The sequence below is a fragment of the Cornus florida genome, unplaced genomic scaffold, assembly GCF_030987335.1.
Source record: "Cornus florida cultivar Cherokee Brave unplaced genomic scaffold, ASM3098733v1 CherokeeBrave_3.0.0_Hap2_Chr10, whole genome shotgun sequence".
NCBI lineage: Eukaryota > Viridiplantae > Streptophyta > Magnoliopsida > Cornales > Cornaceae > Cornus > Cornus florida.
Genome location: NW_026775580.1, coordinates 102,839,803 through 102,864,615, shown reverse-complemented (window position 1 = coordinate 102,864,615; position 24,813 = coordinate 102,839,803). Strand labels below are relative to the sequence as shown.

Sequence of the window (24,813 nt, the reverse complement as noted above, 5' to 3'; positions counted from 1 at the left end):
TTCTTTATTTTTCTTACTACGGTCTAAAAGTTTATTTAATTTCAGTACTGACATAAATGAATCAAATTAAAAAATAAACATAATGGAATCATAAAATTTAATAAAATTAGAAATTTAGAATCTCAGACAAAAGAGTCAAAAGAGTTAAACTTCTAAAATTACATCAGGTACCCTATTTTTCTTTTAAAAAATTACAAAATATACTCCGCCGTGTCCGGTACGTGTAACCCCACGTGTCCAATAAAAAATAATTTTTGGACACTTCACAGAAGTGTCGGACACGTGTCCGACACTGGTGCGGGACTCCTGGGAGGAGTGTCCGTGCTTCATAACTGAAAATTTTAGTATGGACTAGTATTTGTCCATTATTTTTCTTGTGGCTGTCACTTTTATATGCCAAACTTAATTATTATTAGTATTATTTAATCAAATTCGCAGGTAGTGTATTATATGTTGAATCTGTTTATTGTCCTATTCTCTAGGAAATGGTTAATAAGTTCTTCAAGAATTTTCTTCAACCATATAGGTTGACAGGCACATGAAATGGCAGCAACAAATTCAGCTTCAGTAGTTGATAAAGTGACGATTGGCTGCTTCTTTGATGACCATGAAACAGCCCCTGAACGGCTGAACCTAATATAAAGACATACCTTGGTCTTCTTCTAGCATGTTGTGGACGTTGTTCATCATCAGTTGCAGCTGTAGGCGAGCTTTGTGTGTCTTCGAGAACATTTGGTGTGGCTGCTGGTTCTTATTTGACTACACTTATTAAACATTATATTGATCATTTCCTTTTCCTTTTTTTTTCCTGAATGATCATCAATCTCCCAAGAAACATTATATTGATCATTTCCTTCACATGCCAATAAACAATCAAACCAAATAAAATTTATCAAAAAAAATAAAATAAAAAAGAATCAAGATTGATGATTCAGAAAGCGCCGTTTTTTTTTTTTTTGGAAAGGTGAGTGAAGGGTTGGAAGCAGGGTATCATAAATAGAGATAGACTATATAACCCAAACATGACAACAAGCCCGTCTAGCTCAGTTGGTAGAGCGCAAGGCTCTTAACCTTGTGGTCGTGGGTTCGAGCCCCACGGTGGGCGGTGTTTTTTTATTTTTTATTTTTATTATTACGTTCTCTGTTTAATCCCATCCCACGTTCTCAAAATATTTCCATCTCCAATTTACTCCGTATTTATTTTTTATTATATTTATTTGCAAAAAGATGAAAAAATTCAATAAAAATTATTTGTCTCATAACATGCATAGTATTACAGGTTATTTGGAATTTAAATCTCTATAGTTTATTCATTTAAAAAAAATAAAATGGAAAAAGCTAAAATATGAGGTCTGTTATTATGTAACTATTTATGAAGACACATTTTAGTTGATCTCTTTTTCTCTGACGGATGGTCAGAACATCACCTGAGTTCGAATCCTACTAAGGTCCACTAGAGATTAGAAATAACAAGATCTTTCTTTTGTCTCTTCCAAGCGATCGGAAAATAAAAAAATGATTAATATATTCAATATAATTACAACCGTTTCAATTCATCCTATTTCATCGGAACTGGGATGTGATATGGTTATCATGCATCAATATAGACACACATGCCTGCCTGAATATTTGATACAGAATCATTCAAGAATTTTTAACCATTGAAATATTTTTGAGTAGATTACAATATATGGCCTCAACCGATATTGTCTTCCCTTTCATTTTAATCTGATTTATATATATTTTTAATTCTTTCTACAACTTGACAACTCTATTATGAACTAATTCATCTGCATTTTTATTTTTTTTGGGTAGTTCAAATTTGTAAGTATCATGAAACATACTCGATCCAAAATCACATGAAAATCTGAGCTACTTATCATATATTTAATTTGTTTAAGATTCATATAATGACATCAACTCAAATTTGCAATAGGCACCCCAAATAAAAATCAATCTGCCTTTCTTCCTTAATGGTCACACGTTTCATCGTAACAATCCAACATATTGGATTACATAATTTTGTATTATCACACGCACAAAAATTAAAATGATGTGCCAGAAAATGTCAAAATATTTGAGAATTCTTCAACATTCTAACAATTGGAAGTAATACCAGAAACATTGTAAATATATAATTGGCACAACAATCACATGAAACTATGAAAGTAGGGAAAATAAAATAGTCGATTTCATAATTATGTATGCGAAAGTTGTTAGCAAAGCAGAATTATTAAAACTAGAAGCATTCAAGGACCTAAATCAACCAAGAGAGAGAGAGAGAGAGAGAGAGGCTCAAGCTCTTGGTGAGATTAAGCTATGTAAGTTAAAGGACCAAAAATGTTCTGTATTTTGACTTCTATCCAGACGGTATGCGCCTCTTACAGATGAAGTGGTTGAAAGGTTGAACCTGTGATGATGTTAAAGGCTGAAATTTTCTGGAAGCATATCAAAGACATTTCAATGACACTATCAGTACACTAGCTTCCTGCAAACAGTTGAGCAACATGCTTATGGGTTTTCCCTTGTGATGGTCACAGTGGTGGTGCCACCCACAACTTCACTTTCTTGTCAACACTTGATGTGGCCAAAATCAAAGCTTGTTTTTCTCCTGCCAAAATACATAATAACGTCATAAATGTCTGTAACCCAAAAAGAAAGGGGCGAAAAAAAATTAAAAAAAAAAGAATGCAATTCAGGTGAGAGGTGTTTCTCGGACTTGCTCCTAAAAATTTGAAGAAATCAACTGACTCTGTACATCAATGATCAATTTATGCTAGTTCATAGTACAGTAAGTCATGACGTGCAGGAGCATTTCGGACACCATGTGAAGGGATTCAGTTTAAAAAAAAAAAAAAAAAAAGATCCTGCCAGAATGATGCTGGACTGCACTCAATGGGTCTAAAGGGCTTAGGAAAGTCAATTTATTAGTAGCTAAAGGTTGGTAAAAGTATAAAAGTATTAGGGTTTTCAAAGGTGCAACAAGAGCTGGGATTTTGTGTTGTATTAAATAATAGGAAACCAAGTTTTGGAGCTGTTCTGGAACTGCAAATATTACAACTGAAAGTACTTGTTCGCTGGGTGGTGTTTATTTTGTGGTCGAGGGTTGATTGCTTCAGCAAGGGAAGGACAACTGACCGGGCTATCACTTTGTGCTGTTTAGTACACAAAAGATAGCAATATTGTGGTTCATTTCTCTCCTAGAAATCAGGTGAAAAGTTGAGAAGAAACTAGATGGCATGAGGCTTGTGGACCTGACCTGGCCGATTTCAGGGAACTTCTCAACAGCCTCCAAGGCTCAAAACACCAGGAGTACAAATATTATGCATAGATAATTACTAACTTCTAGAAAGGGAGAACTACTTACCAATTGGAATTTTCTTAGGTGCCCATGCCATATCTGTAATGTCACCTGCATAATAGACTTGAGGTTAACACAGAATTTTCCAAAATTTATATTTCAAGTAAAGATAATTATATGCAAACAAACCAAGCTCCCCAAACTATGTATATATATATCTATATATATGTATATTAAAGGAAAGGAGCAACGAACATCAAGGTTTATTAGTCCAAAGTACTCCTATTGTTGATAAGAGGAAACAAATTTTGGGTTGGGAAACAAAAATAAAAAATAAAAAAATCTGCAGTGATGCCAAGATTACAAGAGCTGTGAATTTTCAAAGTAACCAATTTGGAAGTGGTAAGGACAGTATCTAACAAACATCCTAAGAACAAGCAAAATGCTTGGCCATTGTTTTTATCAGACCAGGTTACTGTTCACAGGACAAATCCACATGCAAGAGAACATCAGATATTATGCATAATCAAGAATAGATTTAATAATTTTTCTGCAAATTGGAATTGCCAAAAACTTCAGGACATTCTGTCTCATAGTAATTAATCAATTGGATCATTGAATTTCATCAAGAACCATTATTTTTACTACCAAAATTCTAACCTGCCATTTAAAACAGAATGGCTAGTGAAGCTTTATCAGCAATATTTGAAATTTATAAAAATTAATGATTTAATGCTCAAGTCCAAAATGACATGACATAATCCGATACCCAAGAAGTGAAAATTCTCGAAGACTCAAAGATGGACCAATCAGAATGGTGGATGATGTTCTTAGCATAGTTACATAAATATTTTACTGAGATGGATGACAATATTACTAGCAGGATTAGACTGCTATAGACAAAACGCAGACAGCCTTATGGTATCCTATGTGATGAAAAAAATACCAATAAGTTAAAAGGGAAACTTTATATAACGGTTATAGGCCAGCTCTCTTGCAAGAGGCAGAAAGCTAGGCTAACAACATATTCAAGTAGCTGAAATGAGAATGTTGGTAGGGGTGACTAGAAGAGATAGGATTACTAGTCACAGTGTGAGAGACAGATTAGGAGCAGCATCTATTAGCGGGAAAAAAAGAAAAGAAAAGAAAAAGTAAGCTTAGGTGGTTTGGAAAGAAAGAATGTAGGACTGCACATGCACCAGTAAAAAAGGAAAGTCGTGCGCATATAAAGTAAACGCAGTGAGGCCAGTGAAAACTTACTTGGGATAAAAAGAATGACATTTAAATATTAAATATTAGAAGAGACATGGGATTTAATATAATAGAATGAAAAAAGAGAATTCATGTGGCTAACCCCATTTGTTCGAGATTAATGCTTTGTTCAGTAGGAAGGAAGGAAGAGGGGTGGAGGGAGGATAGGAAGGAAGGAAAAATCTTCCTTCGTTCAGTAGGGAGGAGCCAAGGAGAGAAAGGATAATAGGATGAATGAATCATCCTTCCTCTTCACAAATTTTCATCCCTCCAAATATGGAGGGAAGAGAGGAGGGAAGACAAGTGGGGCTATTATAAAAGCTTTAAATTACAATACTATACATAGTGATGGGTATAATGGTAAAAAGAATTTAAAACTCTCTCTTCCCTTCTCTCCTAACGAACACAGTAAATTATCAACTGCTTCTCTTCTCTTGCATCCAACCGAACAAAAAGAGGACATGACACGATCCCTAGAGAAGGGATGCCTCATCATCCCTTCTTCTCTCCCTTGCATCCAATTTTTTTCCTTCCTACCGAACGAAGCATAGGGAAGGATGATTATGATGATGATGATGAGTTACATAAATATTTTAAGGAAAAAAAGGTAAACTGTTCCCACAAGGATATACCTACTGCCTACAAATTTATCATTTCCAATTCAATAACTTGAAAGTAAGAAAAGTTCATGTGGAGAATTGCAAATCATTCCTTCTTTTGAGGTCATTAACAGTTTTTGTAGACTTATGTGCAGAAGCATAAACAAAGAGAGCAAGACAGGAAGCTTTACATGTTCATGATTAATTTTACATCATTTTACACAGCATGAAAATGCTGATTGGAATAAAATAAAGTAAAATTGGGCATACCGTCATGTGCTTTCTCAGCTGTGTCCAAAACCTGCCCAGTTTCAGCACTTAACCACTGTAATGTTGAACCATGAGTGGCTGCCAATATCCTTCCATCAGGTGAAAGACTGAGACGATCATATTGCAAAGTAATGCCACTTGAATCATGAAGTGGAATAGGGAACACCTTTAAAGTTTTGGGGTCCTCATCAAGATGGTATCGAACTTCAAAGAACAAATAAAGAGGGTCAACATAAATGAAATTAAGCAATTACTATTACAATAAAAAGAGGAAAATAAACAATTGAGACTCTTAGTGACAAGGACTGTGCAGATGAACAACTTTAGGCAGATTTAAAGATCCTTTTTACAACAAAATTACCAATATCCAAGAAAATCTTGTTTTCTATAACTATTATAAGTTATAACCTTTGCATTTTTGTTGATTAGCTATGTTTGCCTACGAAACAAATTACTAAATGGCCAAATTTGAGTGATCTGCAACTACCAAATAAAAAGGAATAGACAAAGATATAAATAAAGCATTTGGAACTGCTAATGAGGTTTTTAAGAGTTGTAGTCAATCAGAAAGGATTCATGATGGAATAGAACTCCACGCCCTGGTTTTATGTGAGGCAGTTCAAACAAATTTGCATATCTCGTTCTTACATGTGGCAGTTCAAACAAATTTTCATATATTGAGTAGAAGCAAGCACAATGCATGTTAAACAATTGAAGGCAACTACAAAGGAGTGATGATGCAAGCATGTGCCAACTTAGAAAACACATGTCAGCAGCGTATGCAGATGCAATTTGAGAGGAGTGAAAATTCAGGGAAAACTGAAATCTTCCTCAAACGTCCGTGAGAATAGTCTGGAAAATCGTTCTTCTTCATCTTGGAAATGGTTCAAAGGATGTTTTCCAAAATATAGTGGCAAGTTTCTTGACCTCATGGCGTCTGAACAGCTAACAAAAGACTATAGTAAAAGGGTATTTGGGCAAAGATGATGATGACAGTGGTATTAACATGTCAAAGTTTTTACCTTGTAGTTAGTCCTACTTTGGTTACCAAAAATGCAACCATCAAACTGCTATAGAAGAAGTAATCAAATATTCTTGTTTCACCCAAGTCAAAGAGAGTGGTGGTGGTAAATGATGCTTGTGTGTTTTGGAGTTTTTTTTAGCATGGTAAACCACCACTATAAGAGTGAGCCAGGACAAAAATTCACAGCTTCATAGGAAGAAGCATGAAGAAAGGTAAAATCCATCACAAACAGAATACCATCTATGAGGATGATGAACAATTGTATTAAGAAGATAAAAAGTTGGAGCTTTGTAACCACAAATGAACTGATAGTTGACCAAATTATGAATTTGACTTGCAGAGCTGCAGTTGATGATGATCCTCGAGGCATTAATCATAGAATCAAGGAAAGAACTGGCTTTCAAAGGTTCCTATCAGTTCAAAACCCTGAAGGTCCCACAGAGTCCAAGGATGCGGCGGCACCCAGAGCAAGTCTTTTGTATGCGAACAAATGTTTTCTACAGTTCCCACCAATTCAAACTCATCAAACACCAATAAGATATTCTGGGGCAATGTCAGGACCACTATATGTCATCAAGTCTCATTTTTTCCATCAATACATTTCAATCATAACCTCTCCCATCATAAATCTCCTCATAGCCACTAAATCAAGGTTGTTAAGCAGGAAAAGGAAATAACTTCTTTAGAGGATGTATTGGTTACAGAATAGCTTTTTATATTTGGTCAGACGCTAATTCAAGAAATTCCTTCGAACCAAATCAATATAAAAAATGTAAGTCTACACCTAGAATAGCTATTGGCCATCAAACTTCTAACCAAATTCCAATTCGTCCAACCAATTCCCTTAATGTATTGAGATTAGAGATAAAGGGGTAACCTTTCATTCTGCAAATGAGATTCAAGAAGAGGTTTCAGTTCGCAGGAGGATGTCGAATCCGAAGCAAGGTCGAGGAAGATATAAGTGCATCTTTGCAAACATGACATCTTAAAAGTCCCATGTGCAAGGAGATGGAAGATTGTTTACATGTTTTCTTACACAAAAGGCTTAATTGGGTTCACTTAAGGGTGGATTAAGAGTGCTGTTTACCAGGAAATTCAAAGATTTCTCTGGAAAATGCTACAAAACAGACAAAATCAAATGCATTTCAGAGTCATGCATCCAATTTCGAATTCTAGTAGAAGTCTGTCCTGGACCCAGCTGACTTTTTTTTTCCTTTCTAAAAGGAGGAAATACAATAAGTATTTTTTAAGTGTGTGGGCATATTAGCTTTAAATAGACAGTATTTCTCTCAGTTGTTTCCATCTGATTGACAGACTCCCTGAAAACCAAACACCTTACAACAAAATAAATCAAAATACCGCTAAATTTGAGCTTCAATAGTATAGCTGACATCATGAGAGTTTAGCAAAAGTACATAACAAAAATTCAATATGATACATACCATTGATGTTCCATATTCTTATTGAACCATCCTTGGATGCTGTAATTATTTGTTCCGAACTAGGAGCAAAGCACAACCAAGTCACAGCACTCTGCAAATCAAAATAATTAGGCCAGAAAGTTATTTAAAGGATAACAGTCAATAACAAAGTAACTTTATAATAAGAACTAAAAAAAAAAAAATCAATTGAAATAGTAACATGCAAATTCTTTTAAAATATACCAAAATTTTAAATCCATAACTAGTGGATTCTAAGGAAAAATACATTAAAATACAACTGCAGAGTTTCAGAAATCTCGTGCAGCAACACTCTCTCTCACATGTTTCAATCTTACGTTTATGTTTGTTGATTGTAATTAACATTCTAAACCAGGGTTTGCCTCTTACTGACTACTGAGCTAGTAACCAACAATATGACCCAGATCTGATCCAAACTATAGTGGAGACATTTAAATGCAATAGCAACCCAACAAGGTGGATTTAGGGAAAAGGTGGAAATTTACAATCCTCAATGAAAATGGGAGAGGCCATGAACATAATTAAACTTAGATTCAAAGGAAACGGTCAAAAAAATTTCATAACAGTTAAAAATATAGTTTTATTTTTCTTATATATTGAGCAGATGTAGATGAATGTATATAAATGAGCGGGATTCTGAGAGTTAACATTTCAATTTGATTATCATTAGTTAATTGAGTGCAATTCCATTTTCTAACTTCTGCTGTCTGATACATTTTCAAACTTCTGCTGTCTGATACAGTGTCTAGGTTCCTCACAAACATGCATCTTTTTTTATATGAAACGCGATGTAGCTAATGACGTAGGTAACAAGGGAGTGTGAAAATAACACATTTAAAGTTTAAAAGTCATTCTAGTAGTTATAGAACTTATGAGATATTGCCACACACCCTATGTCATAAACCATCTTTAGTTTTAATAAGTTACTTCATAACTTACATATGCTGGAAGTATCATTCAATCTTCATTTACACATTGAAGAAGCATGTAAAAAATGAAAAACAAACCTTATGTCCCTTGAGCTGCATAACTTTAGAAACCTCCTTGACTGAAGCATCTTTTGAGTATACAATCTCCCACACCTGTTGGATTAGACACAAAGCAAAATGGCAATCTGTTAGTTGAAAAGGCTAACAAATTACCTAAATGTTCATCAAAATTTATTTTCCCTTTTCATATAGGAAATAAATATCTCACTACAAACATCTTAATTTTAAAGAAGCTAAGATTCTTTAATTCCCCAGCTTCAAGTATTTGGACCCTGCTTGCCATTTGCACATTATTTTCCCTTCCAAGTTTTGAACTCCCAGATTATATAAAATAATGTGCATCAAAGTTACATGGCAGCACTAATGATTCTGCATTCGATATGCTATTGCCGTGGAAAACTTCTCTAACATCCTCACGAATTGGCCATTTAACTCATGAATTAGGAAATCACCTTCACATCAGCGGTAAAAGCTGCAGCAGCAATAAAACGCCCATTTGGAGATATGGTGGCCATGTTGTTTTTGAGCTGATTACTGTCAACATTTCCCAAGACTTTCCCAGTTTTCCCATGCCAAACTATGATATCAGTCCCTGAAAAATAAAAGGTAATCAGAAGAAATTTTCATGATATAATAAATATTCATTAGGATTTAGGTAGGCCCGCTTATTCAATCTTTAAATCACAACAATTTAATATTTAAACCCAGGATTATAAAAACGAGAACAGAAAAGTTGGTTAATTAAGGGGAGAGAATATCATGCAATGCAAAAGAGAATTCAGTATCAAGTACCAATTTCTCTAATAAAGAAAAAGAAAAAGGTAGCAACTTAATATACAAATTTGATCAATGACATGCTTGACCATGATAACTAGCCTAGCAACAATTGGAATTATTGAGGAAAATAGATAACAAAAGAAAAAACCATCCTAGCAACAATTAGAAGTCGTAGGGAGGTAAATCCACTGGATAAATTAGGAAATACCTTCCGAGCATGAGGCAATAACTGTACTCCCATCAGCACTGCCGTAAGTTGCCTTAGTTCCAACTAGGGTGATAATAGCCTTTTTATCATGGACTTTATGATGTTCCCATTTGATTTCTGGGAGAGGAAGCTTGGGTTGCTTCTTAGTTTCGTCAGCAGATTTGGGGTTTCCTTCTCCATACATATATAAAGAAGAACCATAAAGAGTTTGGGTAGCCACAACTAGAGAGTCATCAGAAAATGCAATTGCTGTCGGATGACATCCAGCAGGTAAATTAATTCTCAGAAACCTACATAAATTTGTGGAAAAAAATATAATTGAGAGGAAATGAGGAAATAGATGTGCATCATTGATAAATGAGGTGTTAAATGGCAAGATCAAGGGTGCTTGAGATTCATACTTAAAGCTTTTACTCGAAGCATCATCCAACTTAAATACTCTGACCACTCCATCACTACAAGCTGTATGCACAGAGAAAATGTCAAGACTAAGCAGAACACAAACAGAACATCTTCCTGCATTCTGATGCAAATGAACGTGCAAGTGAAAATGATTTGAATTGCTCTAATGAACCTCAAAAAAGTGCACAGGTCGAACATACAAATGTGTAATATGGTGTATATCAAGCCAGGCAAACATTAACATTACCAGTTGCCAAATTACGTCCGTCAGAGGAAAAAGAGAGCCCTGTGACAGAATCACCATGACCTTTCAAAGTATTCACATCCAATGGATGATGTCTCTTGATTGCATCCTACATTTCAAAATCAAAATCATTAAGAGATACACTGAAATCATCTCAACACATCTTGTCTGATCATACATTTCACAAAAAAGACTATCCACTGTCGGAGATAACCACTGACAGAAGCATTTGAGAGACTTATTCTAATCATACATTCCACATTTAAAAAAATCAGAACACACAACCCTTTTTTTTTTTTTTTTTTTTTTGTTTTAATCGAACATTTCACAATAGAAACAATCAGGGGAAGAGAGCAGACATGGAACAATAATAATAAAAAAATAATAAAAAAAAGGCCCTTGATCAGATCATACACGTAAGTAATGAGAGAGACAATCTTGTCCGTCAATTGTTCTAATAATAATGAATTTCAAAAAGAGAGGAAATGAGGTGACATGAACAGCTTGTTCAGGTCATACACTTCGCAATTTCATAGACTTTTTCAATAATGCAATTTAGGAGAGTGAGATATAGAGAGAAAAATCAGCTAAATTTGCCCTAACGCAGAGAAAAAAGAAAATCAGCTGAATCAATTGTTCTAATCATGCATCTCACAATCATTTAGGCATACATGTATACATATATATATGTGTGTGAAATGTGTATAAGCAAGACATAGAAAGAGAAATGGGGGCGAACCTTATCTGCGGCATGAGAGTGAGGCTTGGAGTGAGATTTCTTGGAGGTGGGTTTGGGAGGCTTATGATTGGGTTGAAGAGCCTCTGGTGGTGCGATTGATTCAACTTCTGATTTTCTATTGCGGAAGTAGTTCCCGAACAGAATAATTGCGATCACTGCTCCGAGAAGAACCGAGAGCACCGCAGCTGAAAGAATTGGATCCATTTTTTCAAGATTTGGATGAGGTTTAAGTCGATGATGATGAACTCCTCTGGATTTTGAAACCCTTCGATTTTAAGTGTATATATATATAACGCTATCTTTTCTTTTCTTTGTCCTTCTTATTTTTAGAATAAACTGCCTGTTAATATCAATTTATTATTATTATTATTATTATTATTTATTTTTATTATTTTTTTGTGTCAAGTTGTAGTCAAAGTGTCGAGCGAGTTATTTCAAAATTTGAAAGTCAATTCGTTATTTTTTTTATCCCAAAGTTTCAATATATTTTTGTGAAGTGTGATCTATTTTTCATTGTAAAAAAAAAAAATGGCAAAAAATACAGTATTATTTTTCATTTAAAAGTGTAAAAGTTATAAAAAGTGTTGGGAAATGATCATTATTTGTTTTTTTTTTTTTTTTTTTAATACACTTTATTGTGATGTGTTTGAAAAAGTAGGAGCAAAAGAAAAGGGAAGATATTTATTGTGTTTGTATAAATAATGAGCAACTACAATTTTTTAATTTTTATTTTTGAAAAAATATATGTAATGGACAGTAAGAAAAAGGAAAGAAAATGAATGTTTCAATGTGAGTTGATTCAATGGATTATCAATAAGAGAGGCTTCATTGAGTGTAGAGAGATTATATAGTATCTTAGAAGAGAGTCGAAAATAGAGTAAATTATATTTTGGTGACTAAAATTAAATATAATTGTTTGATCTTAGAGTCAAGAAAAGGTGAATAATAATAAATGTTGAAACTTAATTGATATTAAATGACCATTTGAGGATAATTTGGTCAAAAACACTTAAAGTTTTGATAGACATTTTAAAAATAAATTTTAGATACTAAAATTGCCATCTAATATAAATAATAAGTCATTGAATTTATCCTCCTACTCTCTTTCTCTCTAATCCAACATTTTCTTTTTTTCTTTTTACTCTCTAATTTACTAATTTAAAAAAATTAACGTTTCTTTATCAACATTATCTATTTTCCACCATTTATCTATTTTTCAAGGCTCTCCACCATGAACGCTCATAACATTTATAGTGGCAAATCATATTTTTGAGTTTTGAAACACCCATTAACTGTTGGCAAAATTATGAACGCTCAATTTACATGAAAGCTCAATTGTCATTATTTCTTAAACTATAACTAAGTAATATTTAAAAAATTCTAAAAATTACAATCTTATATCTTAAGGAAAATCTCTCAGACAAATCAACTTATAAAGTATAATAATTATACTTTGAAAATAATGAATAAGAAGAAAATTTACAATTTTCTCGTCCTGTCTCTTAGAACCTTGAAGAAACAGATAAAAAACATCCGTCCTCAGTTCTCTACTTCTCTCTCATCTTGGTCTTTTCTTCAGAGACTCACCTTAATAATCTATCGTCTTTTTGTTAATCAATTTAAGTAAGTGTTTATTTAGGTTAATGTTGTTGGGAAACGTGCAAGTTTTAAAAAAATTTCGAAGGATTTTGATTCATAAATCTTGATTCATCACAGAGAGACAAGTTTTATGCAAAAATAAAAATATGATATATCATTCAATTAATGGATTAAATACTTACATCAAAGGTTTGAGTAAACCTTTAAATATTTCCTCTAAAGTGAATGTTCTCACTTATTGTAGATCCCTTAGCAAAATGCCTTCTCCTTGGATCTCCATCTTCTTGGTAATTGTTTTACCTTTAGGAATCACTCATAAGCCTCCATGAATGACCTTAAAAAACTAAGCTTATGGGAGCCTCCATTAGATGAGAACATAAACCCTAATTTTCTAGAGAGAGAAAATAAATTCATTTTTCCTTCTTCTAAAAATCACCCCTAAAATATACCTAGATCACGTATATTTATAGGCAACATAACGATAAAGAAAAGGAAACAACAAATCATTCTCAATCTCTAATTCATATGTCTCAAATCTAATATGATTCCAATATCAAGTTGGGCTATGAGTGAAAATCCATTGGGCCTATTATTTTATTGGCTACAATGAATTAATAATTGGGCCGGTCCATGGACCCAATTCAATTAATTCATAAATTAATTCTACTCCACTAAAAGAAATTAATTGAACTCTAATTAAATAATAAATAACCTCTAAGTCAATGTTGCACTTTGACCCCTCTATGCATAATTAGTTATCGGATAAATAAAGCCATCAATTCGACTACTTAATTAATATATTTATTTTGGTACCATTGACTATTTCTGGCTCGATCACAATAAAACATTTGTTTGACAACAATAATAATTTAAATAAATAAATATATAATAAATCATTTTGTCTAAAAACACACGAAGGCCTTCGAATTTACTTTGTGATCAACCATAATCAATACAAAATAAATACAAGTAGCAATGGTGCAAATATTGAAAATATAACCCTCTAACTATTAATTACATAACTACCGAAAGTGTCGGTCTAAGGATCCCGAAGAATCCGCCGAACAAATCAAAGTAATTATTAATTAATAAAAGAGTCTATAATTTTCTCATGCTTAAGAGTCAAATGCCATGACGGTGATAGGGAGCAATTGCATACGATGACTCTCGCAATATATCTCAACCTAACGCGGATCCAGTTCAAATCTTAATTAATTATGAGTCAATCCATAATTACCGACTATGAACTACTTATGATTACTATTTATATATCATGCATTGATTGCCATCACATACATATATATAAATATCTCTTGTAATCAAATGGACACTATCAATTCTATAATGAATCGAAATATAATACATTGAATTCACCAATTGTATAAAACATAAATATTTCAGAAACGTCAGGAACATATGTCACTTTTATCCAAACAGGAATTTGTTATGCTAGGGCATATAAATCCCAACAAATGTAGAGGGTAAATTTGTCCACTTACATAATAATATATTATAAGAAGGCTATTTAGGTAATAAACCATCAAATGGTCACTTAAATCAATCAAGTTTCAACATTGGTCACTATTCACCTTTTTTTGACTTTAAGGTCATTATAGAGCAATTATGTTTAATTTTGGTCACTAAAATATAATTTTCCCTATAAAATAAGTTATGGAGTTCTTGAGAATTTTGAGGGAAAAATAAGAAGAAGAGAAAAAAAAAAAAAAAAAAAAAAAGAAGTAGTGCTATTTAGGCCAAAGTGTAAATCAATTAATAGTGTTACTTTAACACTTCGCTTTTAAAATTATTTTTAAAGAAAAGAATTATATATTAAGGAAAAAAGAAAAAAAAAAAAAAACAGAGAATAAGAAGAGTGGGCATAGTTTAAAGACGAATAATTTAGGCCAAAGTTTAAGGAAGAATTTGCTTCGTTTATAACGATTTTTTAGAACCGTTTAACTTAATTGGGCGGGGATGGTTTTTATTAGTAAAAACCCTGCCCCGGCCTGTTTATATTTCCTTTTATTAATTTATCCTTATATATATGTGTGTGTGTGTGGACATTTAAGTTAAAAGAACCCTAAATCCTAATCTAAATGATCCTAAATCCTAATCTGAACGATCCTAAATCCTAATTTCACCGTATCTTCCTTCATTGGTTTGGTTTTGCTAGATTTGAGTGCAGAAATTAAAGAAACAAATGGTGAGAGTTTGGAAGTAAACGGGGTGGGAAGGGTGCCCGCAGGGCGTAGGGGTGAAAAATCTTAAACGTGGTAGGAACGGGGTAAAAGAGTACCACGTTTAGTCGGTTTTGAGTAGACCTGTCAATGGATCGGATTCAGATCGGATCGATCAAATCCATATCCAATTTGTTAAGCAAACGGATTATCGGATTCGGATCACTAACGGGTTCTCGGACTGAGTGTCCCAATCCATATCCTATTTAGTTCGGACTCGGATCGGATCGGATCGGATTCGAAATCGGATTAAAATAATATTTACTAACATATATAATTATAAAGAGTATGATTTTATTAGTATGTATACTAAGAGATTTATTCGCATATGGATGAGAACACCACAATATTTATATATAACATTATTATTATTATTATTATTATTATTATTATTATTATTATTTTGAATTTTTGGGTTACCTCTAATACAATTCTAATAGGAGTATTGATATATATATATATATTTAAAATTATTGATAAATAATTATATATATAATTATTTATATATACAATTTCAATCGGATCGGATCAGATCAGCATAATCCATATCCGATTTGTTAAGTTAACGGATTATCGGATTCGGATCGTAACCAGGTTATCGGATTTTTTGTTTAATCCATATCCGACTAATCGGATCGGATTCGGATCGGATCCGGATCAGAATCAGGATCCGTTCCATTGACAGGTCTAGTTTTGAGTAAGGGTAGGGTGGGGTAACTTAAACAGAGATAGGAGCAAGAGAGGGGGAGGGCACACCCGCCCAAAATGGCCTCGTTGCCATCCTACTCCTACTGAAGTTAATGTAATAAAATTCACTTCAACACTTCCCCTTGCAAATTTTAAAACTAGTTTTCTAAGATATTTTAAAAATTGTTTCTATTTTTATATATATATATATTTTCTGTATTTGAGAGTGAGAAATAGTTACTGAAAACAATAATCACATAATTCGCATTAGTTAAATTCTTTAAAATTTGCATTTTGATAATTTTAGCTCAAACTCAATACCATTCTTTATTCATTTTTCTACCGTTTTCATTTTGTGTGCAACTCTAAAGATTTTCCATTCTCTATGAAAAGAGGAGCCTCCACGTGTCTTCCATTTTTCCACATGTAAATGCATCTTGGAGTTAATAAGCACAAGGCATAACAAAAATTATTCGCAACTCTAGCTTGTATTAGCTGACCCTTTTAGCCTCAGATGTAGGAAAACAGAGGAAAAACAAATGGAATCCTTTCAATAATGCATGAAGTAGAATCCATTCCTATTAGCGAATGGGATTCTTTCAATAATGCATGAAGTAGAATCAATTCCAGCAAAATTAAATATTAGATGCTACTACATTAAAGTTTATATATACTGGAGAGTAAGAAAAGGAAAGAAAATGAATGTTTCAGTGTGAGTTGATTCAATGGATTATCAATCAGAGACGCTTCATTGAATAGAGAGAGATTATAGTGTTTTAGAAGAGAGTGAAAAATAAGCAATACAGTTCTTGAGAATTTTGTAATGCTATTTAGACCAATCAATGTGTTACTCTCAAGGGACGGCAATTTGTCCCACGGGGGCGTGTACCCGTCCCTCACTCTGTTTATAATGATTTTAGAAAACTGTTTAACTTAATTGGACGGGAATGATTTTTATTAGTACAAACCCATACGGGGGCGGAGCAGGTTCCCCCGCCCCGTTTATATTTCCTCTTATTAATTTATCCTTATATATATATATATATATACAGATAAGTATTATAGATATGTGTGTGCGTACATTTAAGTTAAAAGAACCCTAAATCCTAAACTCAACGATCCTAAATCCTAATTTCACACACACATCTTCTAAAATTTCCTTTAACTCTCTACAAATATTTATTTTTTAAGAAACACGCACCCTACTCACATACACTTTGTCTTTGGGGACTCGAACCCTCACAATCCATTCTGTAAAGTAGAGGAGATAGTAGACCCTTGGTTGTATGTATGAATTATGAAGTTCATGTATTTTTCTTTTAAAAAAAAGCATGTATTTCCCTGCCACCAAATATTGTAAATTTGAACACAGAACAAATTATATCACTCAGATTCAGGATTTAAACCATTCATACAACTTTCATTATTATGCAAATGCACACTCTTTGTACAAAATGTTTAATAGACATTTTTTTTTTTTTTCGACTCCATCCTTAAGAAAATTATTTGTACCAAAGCACATGTATTCCTCTGTGACATACTCTTTCATGTCTTTAGGTTGCAAGAAAGTCTTCAAAAATGCATGCATGCATGTTGTAATAGGCGGCCAATTTGTAAGAACGTTCTGCCACGAAGAGAGATGGAGATTTGCATGATGTGTTGCACGTTATGAGTCGAGGGAAGTTCTAGAGCTTTCTAAATTGATGTGGAAATTGTGAAGTATTGTAAAAATGGTTGAAAATTTTAAAAATATTGAAGAGATTATAAATATTTGTAGAAAGTTAGAAGAAAATTTAGAAGATTAAGGAGTTTTGTAAGTTGTAAATATCTTGTTGAGTTTTACACTAGAGGATGCCTATAAATAAGATGAGGCCAACAAACTTCAAATTGAGAGGGCCTAGGCTCGTGAAGTGATCGACAACCATGGTAACTACACATATTCAAGCATCTGTATAAGTTGCCATGCCCACAAGCCCACCAAATGAGCATTCTTAATGCAAATATTAATGTATAAAATCACACAAAACCAATATACTATTGAAATTTTAGTTTGTGCTTTGTATTCTTTTGAGTCTAATAGACTATGAAAACTAAGGCGTTACTTGGTTTGCCAACTCTGAAAATGTTTTTAAGAATAATTTTCATAGAAACAAAAAAGAATACAATTTTCAGTACTTGGTAGAAAAAACTACAAAAATAATTTTCAGAAAACAAAAACTCATAAAACTAATTACTTGTATATACTGAAAATAGTTTCATGAAAACTAAAGAGTATTGCATATCACTCATTTATTTATTTTTTAAATTTTATTATAAGTATTAGATGTGTATTAGTCTTAAATATTCTTAAATTAACACAAATTGTATAAATACAATATTGAAGTTTTTTTTAAAAGGGAGGAGAATAATTTTATTGAAGTTCTTCTAAATTCGAAGTATACAGAACATGGGAGTTGAAAAAATTAACATAATATCTCACAATTTAGATGTTTTCAGTGCATCACCAAATAAAGATGAATAAAAACTTTAGAAACAATTTATTGAGGATTGCACTAGAAAAAAATATTTAACATATTAACTAGGAAAATACACAAAATATTGAGTATATTGACATTCTTACAAATTTACACTCTACACGACATTCATTTTACAAAATTCTTTTCATTATTTCAGTTACCAAATTAATTACTTACAAAAAATAATAAATATTGCCCAGCTTCCAATAGACCATTATTAGCAAGAGAGGATTGCATTAGGAAAATATTATAAATATTTTACTAAATACGAAAACTTTAATTCTTTTTTGTGACTAGTGGATTTTTATTTTTTTAACCTAATTTTTTTTCTCCGTGTTTTCACACAAACGATAACAATTATGAGAAACACTGAGAACACCTTTTAGTGGTTTCTCAGAAAACTGAAAACAACTGTACAAAAAACTCTAGCTCTGCTTGGTTCAGTAGTTTTCTGAAAACTATTTTCTGGAAACTCAGTTATAAAAATGCTTGTTTTCGTCTTTTATTATTCTCTGAAAACTGTTATCTATTTTCTAAGTTTCCGAGAACTGTTTTCAGAGTTACAAATCAAGCTGCACTTTTGTAACTCCAATTTTTCAAAAACCATTTTTTAAGAACTGCTTTTCTAGAACACATCCAAGTAGAACTAATAACCAGTTTTTGGATTTTTTTAACTATCGCAACATAAAACTATTTTGAGAGTTCTAATCCAAGCAAGGCCTAATATAGTATTTAAACTTTAGTTTGTGTTTTGTTTTGGAGTCTAATAGACGATGAAAACTTTAGAAACACTAATTGTGGTCAATTTTGTAACTTCAAGCTAATTTAATATATAAAATATTTATTTATTAGGGAGTTGATATTCGCAATCCACTTCTCTACACTATATTCTTAAAGGAAATGACATTTCTATAATTAATTTTATAAATAAATAATTTTTTTTTTAGAATACCACAATTACCCTTTCAATTATGGAAAGATATTTTCCTCCCCCTCTCTCCCCAATTAACTTTTCTATCTTTTTCATTCAATTTAGGCATTATAAAATTATATAGCCTACGGACTGGACCAATTATTCAAGCTCGAAGTTTCTCTCACCTAGGGCTTACAAAAGTATCTTAGAGTAGAAAACCTCCTAACCTGAAGCACCCTCCCAAATCCCTCACAGGCAAGCTTCACCATCTGTGTCAAACCCTATTCTTAATCCTCTAAAACCACCATTCAACCCACCATATCACCATCACCAAGATAACTCTCTCCACCCACACTATTCTCCACAAAAAACTATAGTGCAGAAAACCATCACATACAATGTGCTCTATACTGAAGTTTACTCTTCCTGTAACGACCTCACCTTGGCCAGACACAATATTGTCCGCTTTTGGCTCACCCAGACCAGAGACTTCCGAGGGGGTCACCCATCCTGGTACTACTCCAAATTAAGCACGCTTAACTATAGAGTCTGATGGGTTCACGGCCATCACGACTTTAAAACGCGTTGTGTCATAGAAAGGTGTTGAATCTACATATAACACTTGCCCCATCCACACCCAGACGATGTGAGATTGTACACCTGTAGCTCGCCCAGTGTGGTAGCCTACTGGTGCCCCCTGCACACGCTCACACACACCCGCCCACAAGGTCGCCACAATCACCCCCCCTTTGGGGCCCAACGTCCTCGTTGGCCACACTTCCGGCTGGGTCAGGCTCTGATACCATTTGTAACGACCCTCACCCTGGCCAGACACAATATTGTCCGCTTTTGGCTCACCCAGACCAGAGACTTCCCAGGGGGTCACCCATCCTGGTACTACTCCAAGTTAAGCACGCTTAACTACAGAGTTCTGATGGGTTCACGGCCATCACGGCTTTAAAACGCATTGTGTCATAGAAGGGTGTTGAATCTACATATAGCATTTGCCCCATCCACACCCAGACGATGTGGGATTGTGCACCTGTAGCTCACCCAGTGTGGTAGCCTACTGGTGCCCCCTGCACACGCTCACACACACCCGCCCACAAGGTCGCCACACTTCCATCCCACCTTCTCATAATGGGAAAACCCATTCTCATTTCACTACACCCACCACAAAACCAATCAGGATTCTATCCTCCACCTCCAACTTCCTACCCAAAAACCTTCAATCACAACAGGAAAAAATCGCTTCAACAACAAAGCATGCTATATTCCTAAACTACATCCCACTACAACACAATCTCCCTCATACCAAGATACCTTTAAACCAGCAAAAAACTAAAATCACAAACAAATCTCCCATCATTTCAAGAAAGGCAAAACCATCCTCACACAACTCAAAGCACACTAATCCAGCATCAACCCATTCCTACCTTCCAAGGAACTTTAACCCTCTTTTATATAACTCCCCAGGTCATCAAATTGAAAGGTTGCAGGAATAACTTGAATGGTCTAAAGAGAACTTAGGGAGATCGATGGACATGCACTACAAAAAGAATAAGATCATCTCAGAACTCAAAGCTGAAGTTGCCAAGCTTCTATCAGAGAAAGGTCAACTACATCAACCATCTACATCTCCAGAGGCTGATTAACCAATACCCCCCATCACTACTACCACTAGGTCTGTCACACCAACTCCTTAAGCTCATCCACAGCCACCAAATCCCACCATCACCACCACCAGGTCTACCACAGCAGCAGAGGCTCATCCACCATTGGAAGTCTCAGGTTCGAATTTAAATTTGAATTTCAAATCTTTAAGAATAGTCAATTCACCCCTACAGGCACTTATACTGACTATTTCCCAAAATGGAAAAAACAAAACCAACTTTCCACATGGTCCCAGCTCACCACTTATTATTCACCATGAAATTGTTGACCAACCAGATAAAGTCCCATCACATGTATTGCCATCAGGTTCTGCAGATGCTTTACCAGCTATGTCCAATCCCAATCAACACACAACTCCACACCCACCATTACAGCCTAACCACCAGCAGCAGACAAAGACTTGGTCCAATGTAGTCCAACAAGGAACAAATAAAATGAAATTTGAATACATTGCTCTACTCACTGATTGCTCAAATATCATTCACTTACCAAAAGAGGTCGTAGATGAAGGTCAGGATTTTTGGTCCTCCTACCATTTGGTAGGATTCTCCACACACAAAAAACTCCCTTTCAAGATTGTTCAGAGTGCTGCAACAAAACTATGGATGCCATTTGGGTTAACTGACACCATTCTTGGGGAGAATGACAAATACTTCTTCAGGTTTAAAACCACCATAGAGGTAGATAATGTTTTATCACATGGTCCATGGTCACTAGCTGGGCATCCATTTTCTACAATGAGATGGAACAAATATAATTATTCCCAACCAGTTCACTTGGGATGTCTACCTATTTGGACCAAGATTTTCAACATACCTCCTAACTACTGGACTGCTAAAGGGCTAAGCCATATTGCAAGTATGATATGTGAACCTCTCTGTATGCTGATGAAGCCACTGAATCAAGGACAAAGCTAAAGTATGCTAGAATCTGCATCAACCTCGACCTCAACAAACCACTAAAACAAGATATTCAACTCAGATTGGATGATATGTCCTTGGTGGTATTAAGAGTTGAGTACCAATGGTTACCAAAATATTGTGGCAAATGCAAAGCTCTCAACCACATAAAAGCCAACTGTCCTCTCAGATACATCAATCCAGCTCATGGGAAAGGTATTGCAGTCAATCCATCTATTAGCCACACTCCTCTCAAGGATCACAGTCCTACAATCCAACCAACCACTGAATGGGTAACAGTTAGAAAAAAGAAACACAAAGGCACCACCATTGCCACAAAACCTCCCACACCACCCACTGCCAAGCCAAATACTTCTAACCAATTCTCTCCACTTAACCATCAAATCCAAGACATAGACATCACAAATCCCACAAACAACCTTACTTTACCATCACAACAAACTCCATACTCAAATAACATAAGGGTCAGTAACTCCATCACTGAATCAAACTCTTATACCACATCCCTCTCAACCCCTCATTCCCCCTATGTAGCAGGAAGCTTAACTTCTCCTCACTAAAAACAATACTATCCACCTCTCATAAGCAAACCATTTCCTCTATGCCACCACCTCACTATCCAACCTACTCCCCTCACCATACCACTGGTACCCCAGCTACATTCCCCCAGCAAAAGAAGCATAGGAAAACAAAACTTATCATGGAATTTCAAGGGGGTCACAACATTGTTAGTCCAAAAGATTCCCCACTATCTCATGTCAACAAGACCATTCCTACCTCCATCCAAACACTATCTTCACTGACTGATCCTGGCAGTAGCAACCAAAGGATAATGACAATCAGAAGCTTGAAGAAACATGCAAGGTTGAAGGAGGCCACAATCACAGGGTTGATGCCAAAGGGTTACTCAACTAGCCCAAAGCATCTTCGAAATCACTTCTCTTCACCCTTTCCATGATTTCCCTCCTCACATGGAATATTTGAGGGTTGAATCAACCCTCTAAACAATCAGAGATTAAGAAAATAATCTCTGATAAAAAACTTGCTCTAGTTTCCATTGTGGAGATTAAGGTAGCCCAACAGAATGTGGCAGCTATACACAGGTACATAGCTCCTACTTGGTCTATTACAGGCAACTACTCTTTCTATGAGTTAGGAAGAATTTGGATTATCTAGAATCCAGATATCATCAATCTCACTGTTTTTGATTGTAATAGAAAGGCAATCCACTGCTCTATCTCAATCATTGGTCAAAATGTGTCTTTTTTCACTTCATTCATATATGCTGCTAATTGTGTGGTTGAAAGACAGACTCTGTGGGATGATATCACCCACCATGCAAAAATCTTTGCACAAGCCCTTTGGTTGTTAATGGGTGACTTCAATGCCATCCCTAATATAGGAGAGAAACATGGTGGTTGCAGAAAATGGAGCAAAGCTATGACAGATTTTAAGGATTGTCTTCAAAATGCTGAGCTTGAAAACCTTAAATTCTGTGGTATACTTTATTCCTGGTCCAATAAAAGCATGAGGGATGCTTGCATTGCAAAGAAGCTTGATAAGGCTCTTGTAAACCAGAAGTGGACATTAACATTCCCAGTCTCAAAGTGCAACTTCCTTACACCAGGCATCTCTGACCATAGTCCAATATTGGTAGTCCAATATTGGTTACAATTAAGCTCAATTTTCCAAAAAAACAAGTTCCATTCAGATTCTTCAATGCTTGGTCTTCTCATAGCAATTTCTCCTCCTCAGTTCAAGGTATTTGGAGCACCTATATTAAAGGTACATCAATGTTTCAAGTTGTTCAAAAACTTAAACTGCTAAAACCTGTCCTTAGGAGCACTGGTGGCAAAGAAGCTTCAGAAATTGATTCCAAATTATATGTTGTCTAACTTGAACTTCAAGCTTGCCAAATGGATCTTGATTCAGCCCCTGGTGACACCACCCTCAGAGACTTGGAAAGGGCTCTTATAATAGATTTCTTGAGACCGGGTAAAATCCAATAAGATATCCTAAGGCAAAAGTCTAGAATAACTTGGTTAAAATTGGGGGATTGCAACTCATCTTTCTCCCACAGGTTACTCACTTCAAGGAATAACAGGAAGAAGATTAGTTCCCTCTCCTTAGATGATGGACAAACAATCCATGACATGGAGGACATCAAACTACAAGTTATCAATCATTTCCAGTACTTGCTAGGACAGCCACCACCCACAACATACCACATCTCTGACCTAGCCCCTTTCATAACCAAACAAGTTTCCATTGACCTACATCACTACCTTGAAGAAATACCATCATCCTTGGAAATTCAAACTTGTATGCTGGGACTTAACAAGGACAGAGCCCCAGGTCCAGATGGCTATAATGCATTATTTTTTCAAAAAGCTTGGAGTATAATTGGTAGGTCTGTTACAAAGACAATCTCAGAGTTTTTTAGGAGTGGCAAGCTACTAGCAGAGGCAAATAGTACCTACATTGCCTTGGTCCCTAAATGCCAAAACTCAACCACACTTTATAATTACAGACCTATTTCTTATGTGAACACTCTTTATAAATGTATTTCTAAGTTGCTTGCAACAAGGTTACAGTCAACACTACCCTCCCTTATTGACCAATCTCAATCAGTATTTGTTCATGGTAAGAGGATCTCAGATCCCATTCTCCTAGCACATGAGTTGCTCAGAGGTTATCATAAGCATGATAGACCTGCAAGATGTGCAATAAAAGTGGATCTCAAGAAGGCTTTTGATTCAGTAAAGTGGGATTTCATTATTCACTGCCTAAGTTTACACAACTTCCCACCAAAGTTCATTTCTCTCATCAAGGCTTGCATCTCTTATCCCTCCTTCACAATTGCTCTTAATGGTGAATTTCAAGGCTTTTTAAAAGGGCTTAGTGTCTTAGACAAGGGGATCCAATCTCCCCTTTCCTTTTTGTAATTGTCATGAATGCTTTCTCCTTAATAGTCAGCAACTATGTGAGAATGGTGTCCTCTTT

The 24,813-nt window shown here is 34.7% G+C and overlaps 1 protein-coding gene and 1 non-coding gene across 2 annotated transcripts; one reads left to right on the top strand and one right to left on the bottom strand.

Annotated features, from left to right (window-relative positions):
• The first annotated feature begins 1,032 nt into the window (after positions 1-1,032).
• On the top strand, positions 1,033-1,105 carry TRNAK-CUU (transfer RNA lysine (anticodon CUU)). The gene has a single exon. It is a non-coding gene; the product is annotated as a tRNA-Lys (tRNA).
• Positions 1,106-2,169: 1,064 nt separating this feature from the next.
• On the bottom strand, positions 2,170-11,554 carry LOC132276546 (uncharacterized). The gene is made up of 10 exons (XM_059778007.1): positions 11,265-11,554; positions 10,529-10,634; positions 10,281-10,341; positions 9,880-10,169; positions 9,347-9,486; positions 8,913-8,987; positions 7,888-7,978; positions 5,422-5,625; positions 3,368-3,412; positions 2,170-2,611 (listed from the first exon to the last, which is right to left on the bottom strand). The coding sequence occupies exons 1-10, from the start codon at positions 11,466-11,468 to the stop codon at positions 2,535-2,537; spliced, it is 1,293 nt and encodes a 430-aa protein (XP_059633990.1). The 5' UTR covers positions 11,469-11,554; the 3' UTR covers positions 2,170-2,534.
• Between the last annotated feature and the right edge of the window lie 13,259 nt (positions 11,555-24,813).

Bases quoted from the DNA above. Each gene is read 5' to 3' on its own strand.
- LOC132276546 (XM_059778007.1), bottom strand. From the start codon at position 11,468: ATGGATCCAATTCTTTCAGCTGCGGTGCTCTCGGTTCTTCTCGGAGCA. The intron at 10,170-10,280 runs GTATGAATCTCA...AAATTTATGTAG, and splicing joins GCTTCGAGTAAAAGCTTTAA to GTTTCTGAGAATTAATTTAC. The intron at 7,979-8,912 runs GTTTGTTTTTCA...TTTGATTTGCAG, and splicing joins TGCAGCTCAAGGGACATAAG to AGTGCTGTGACTTGGTTGTG.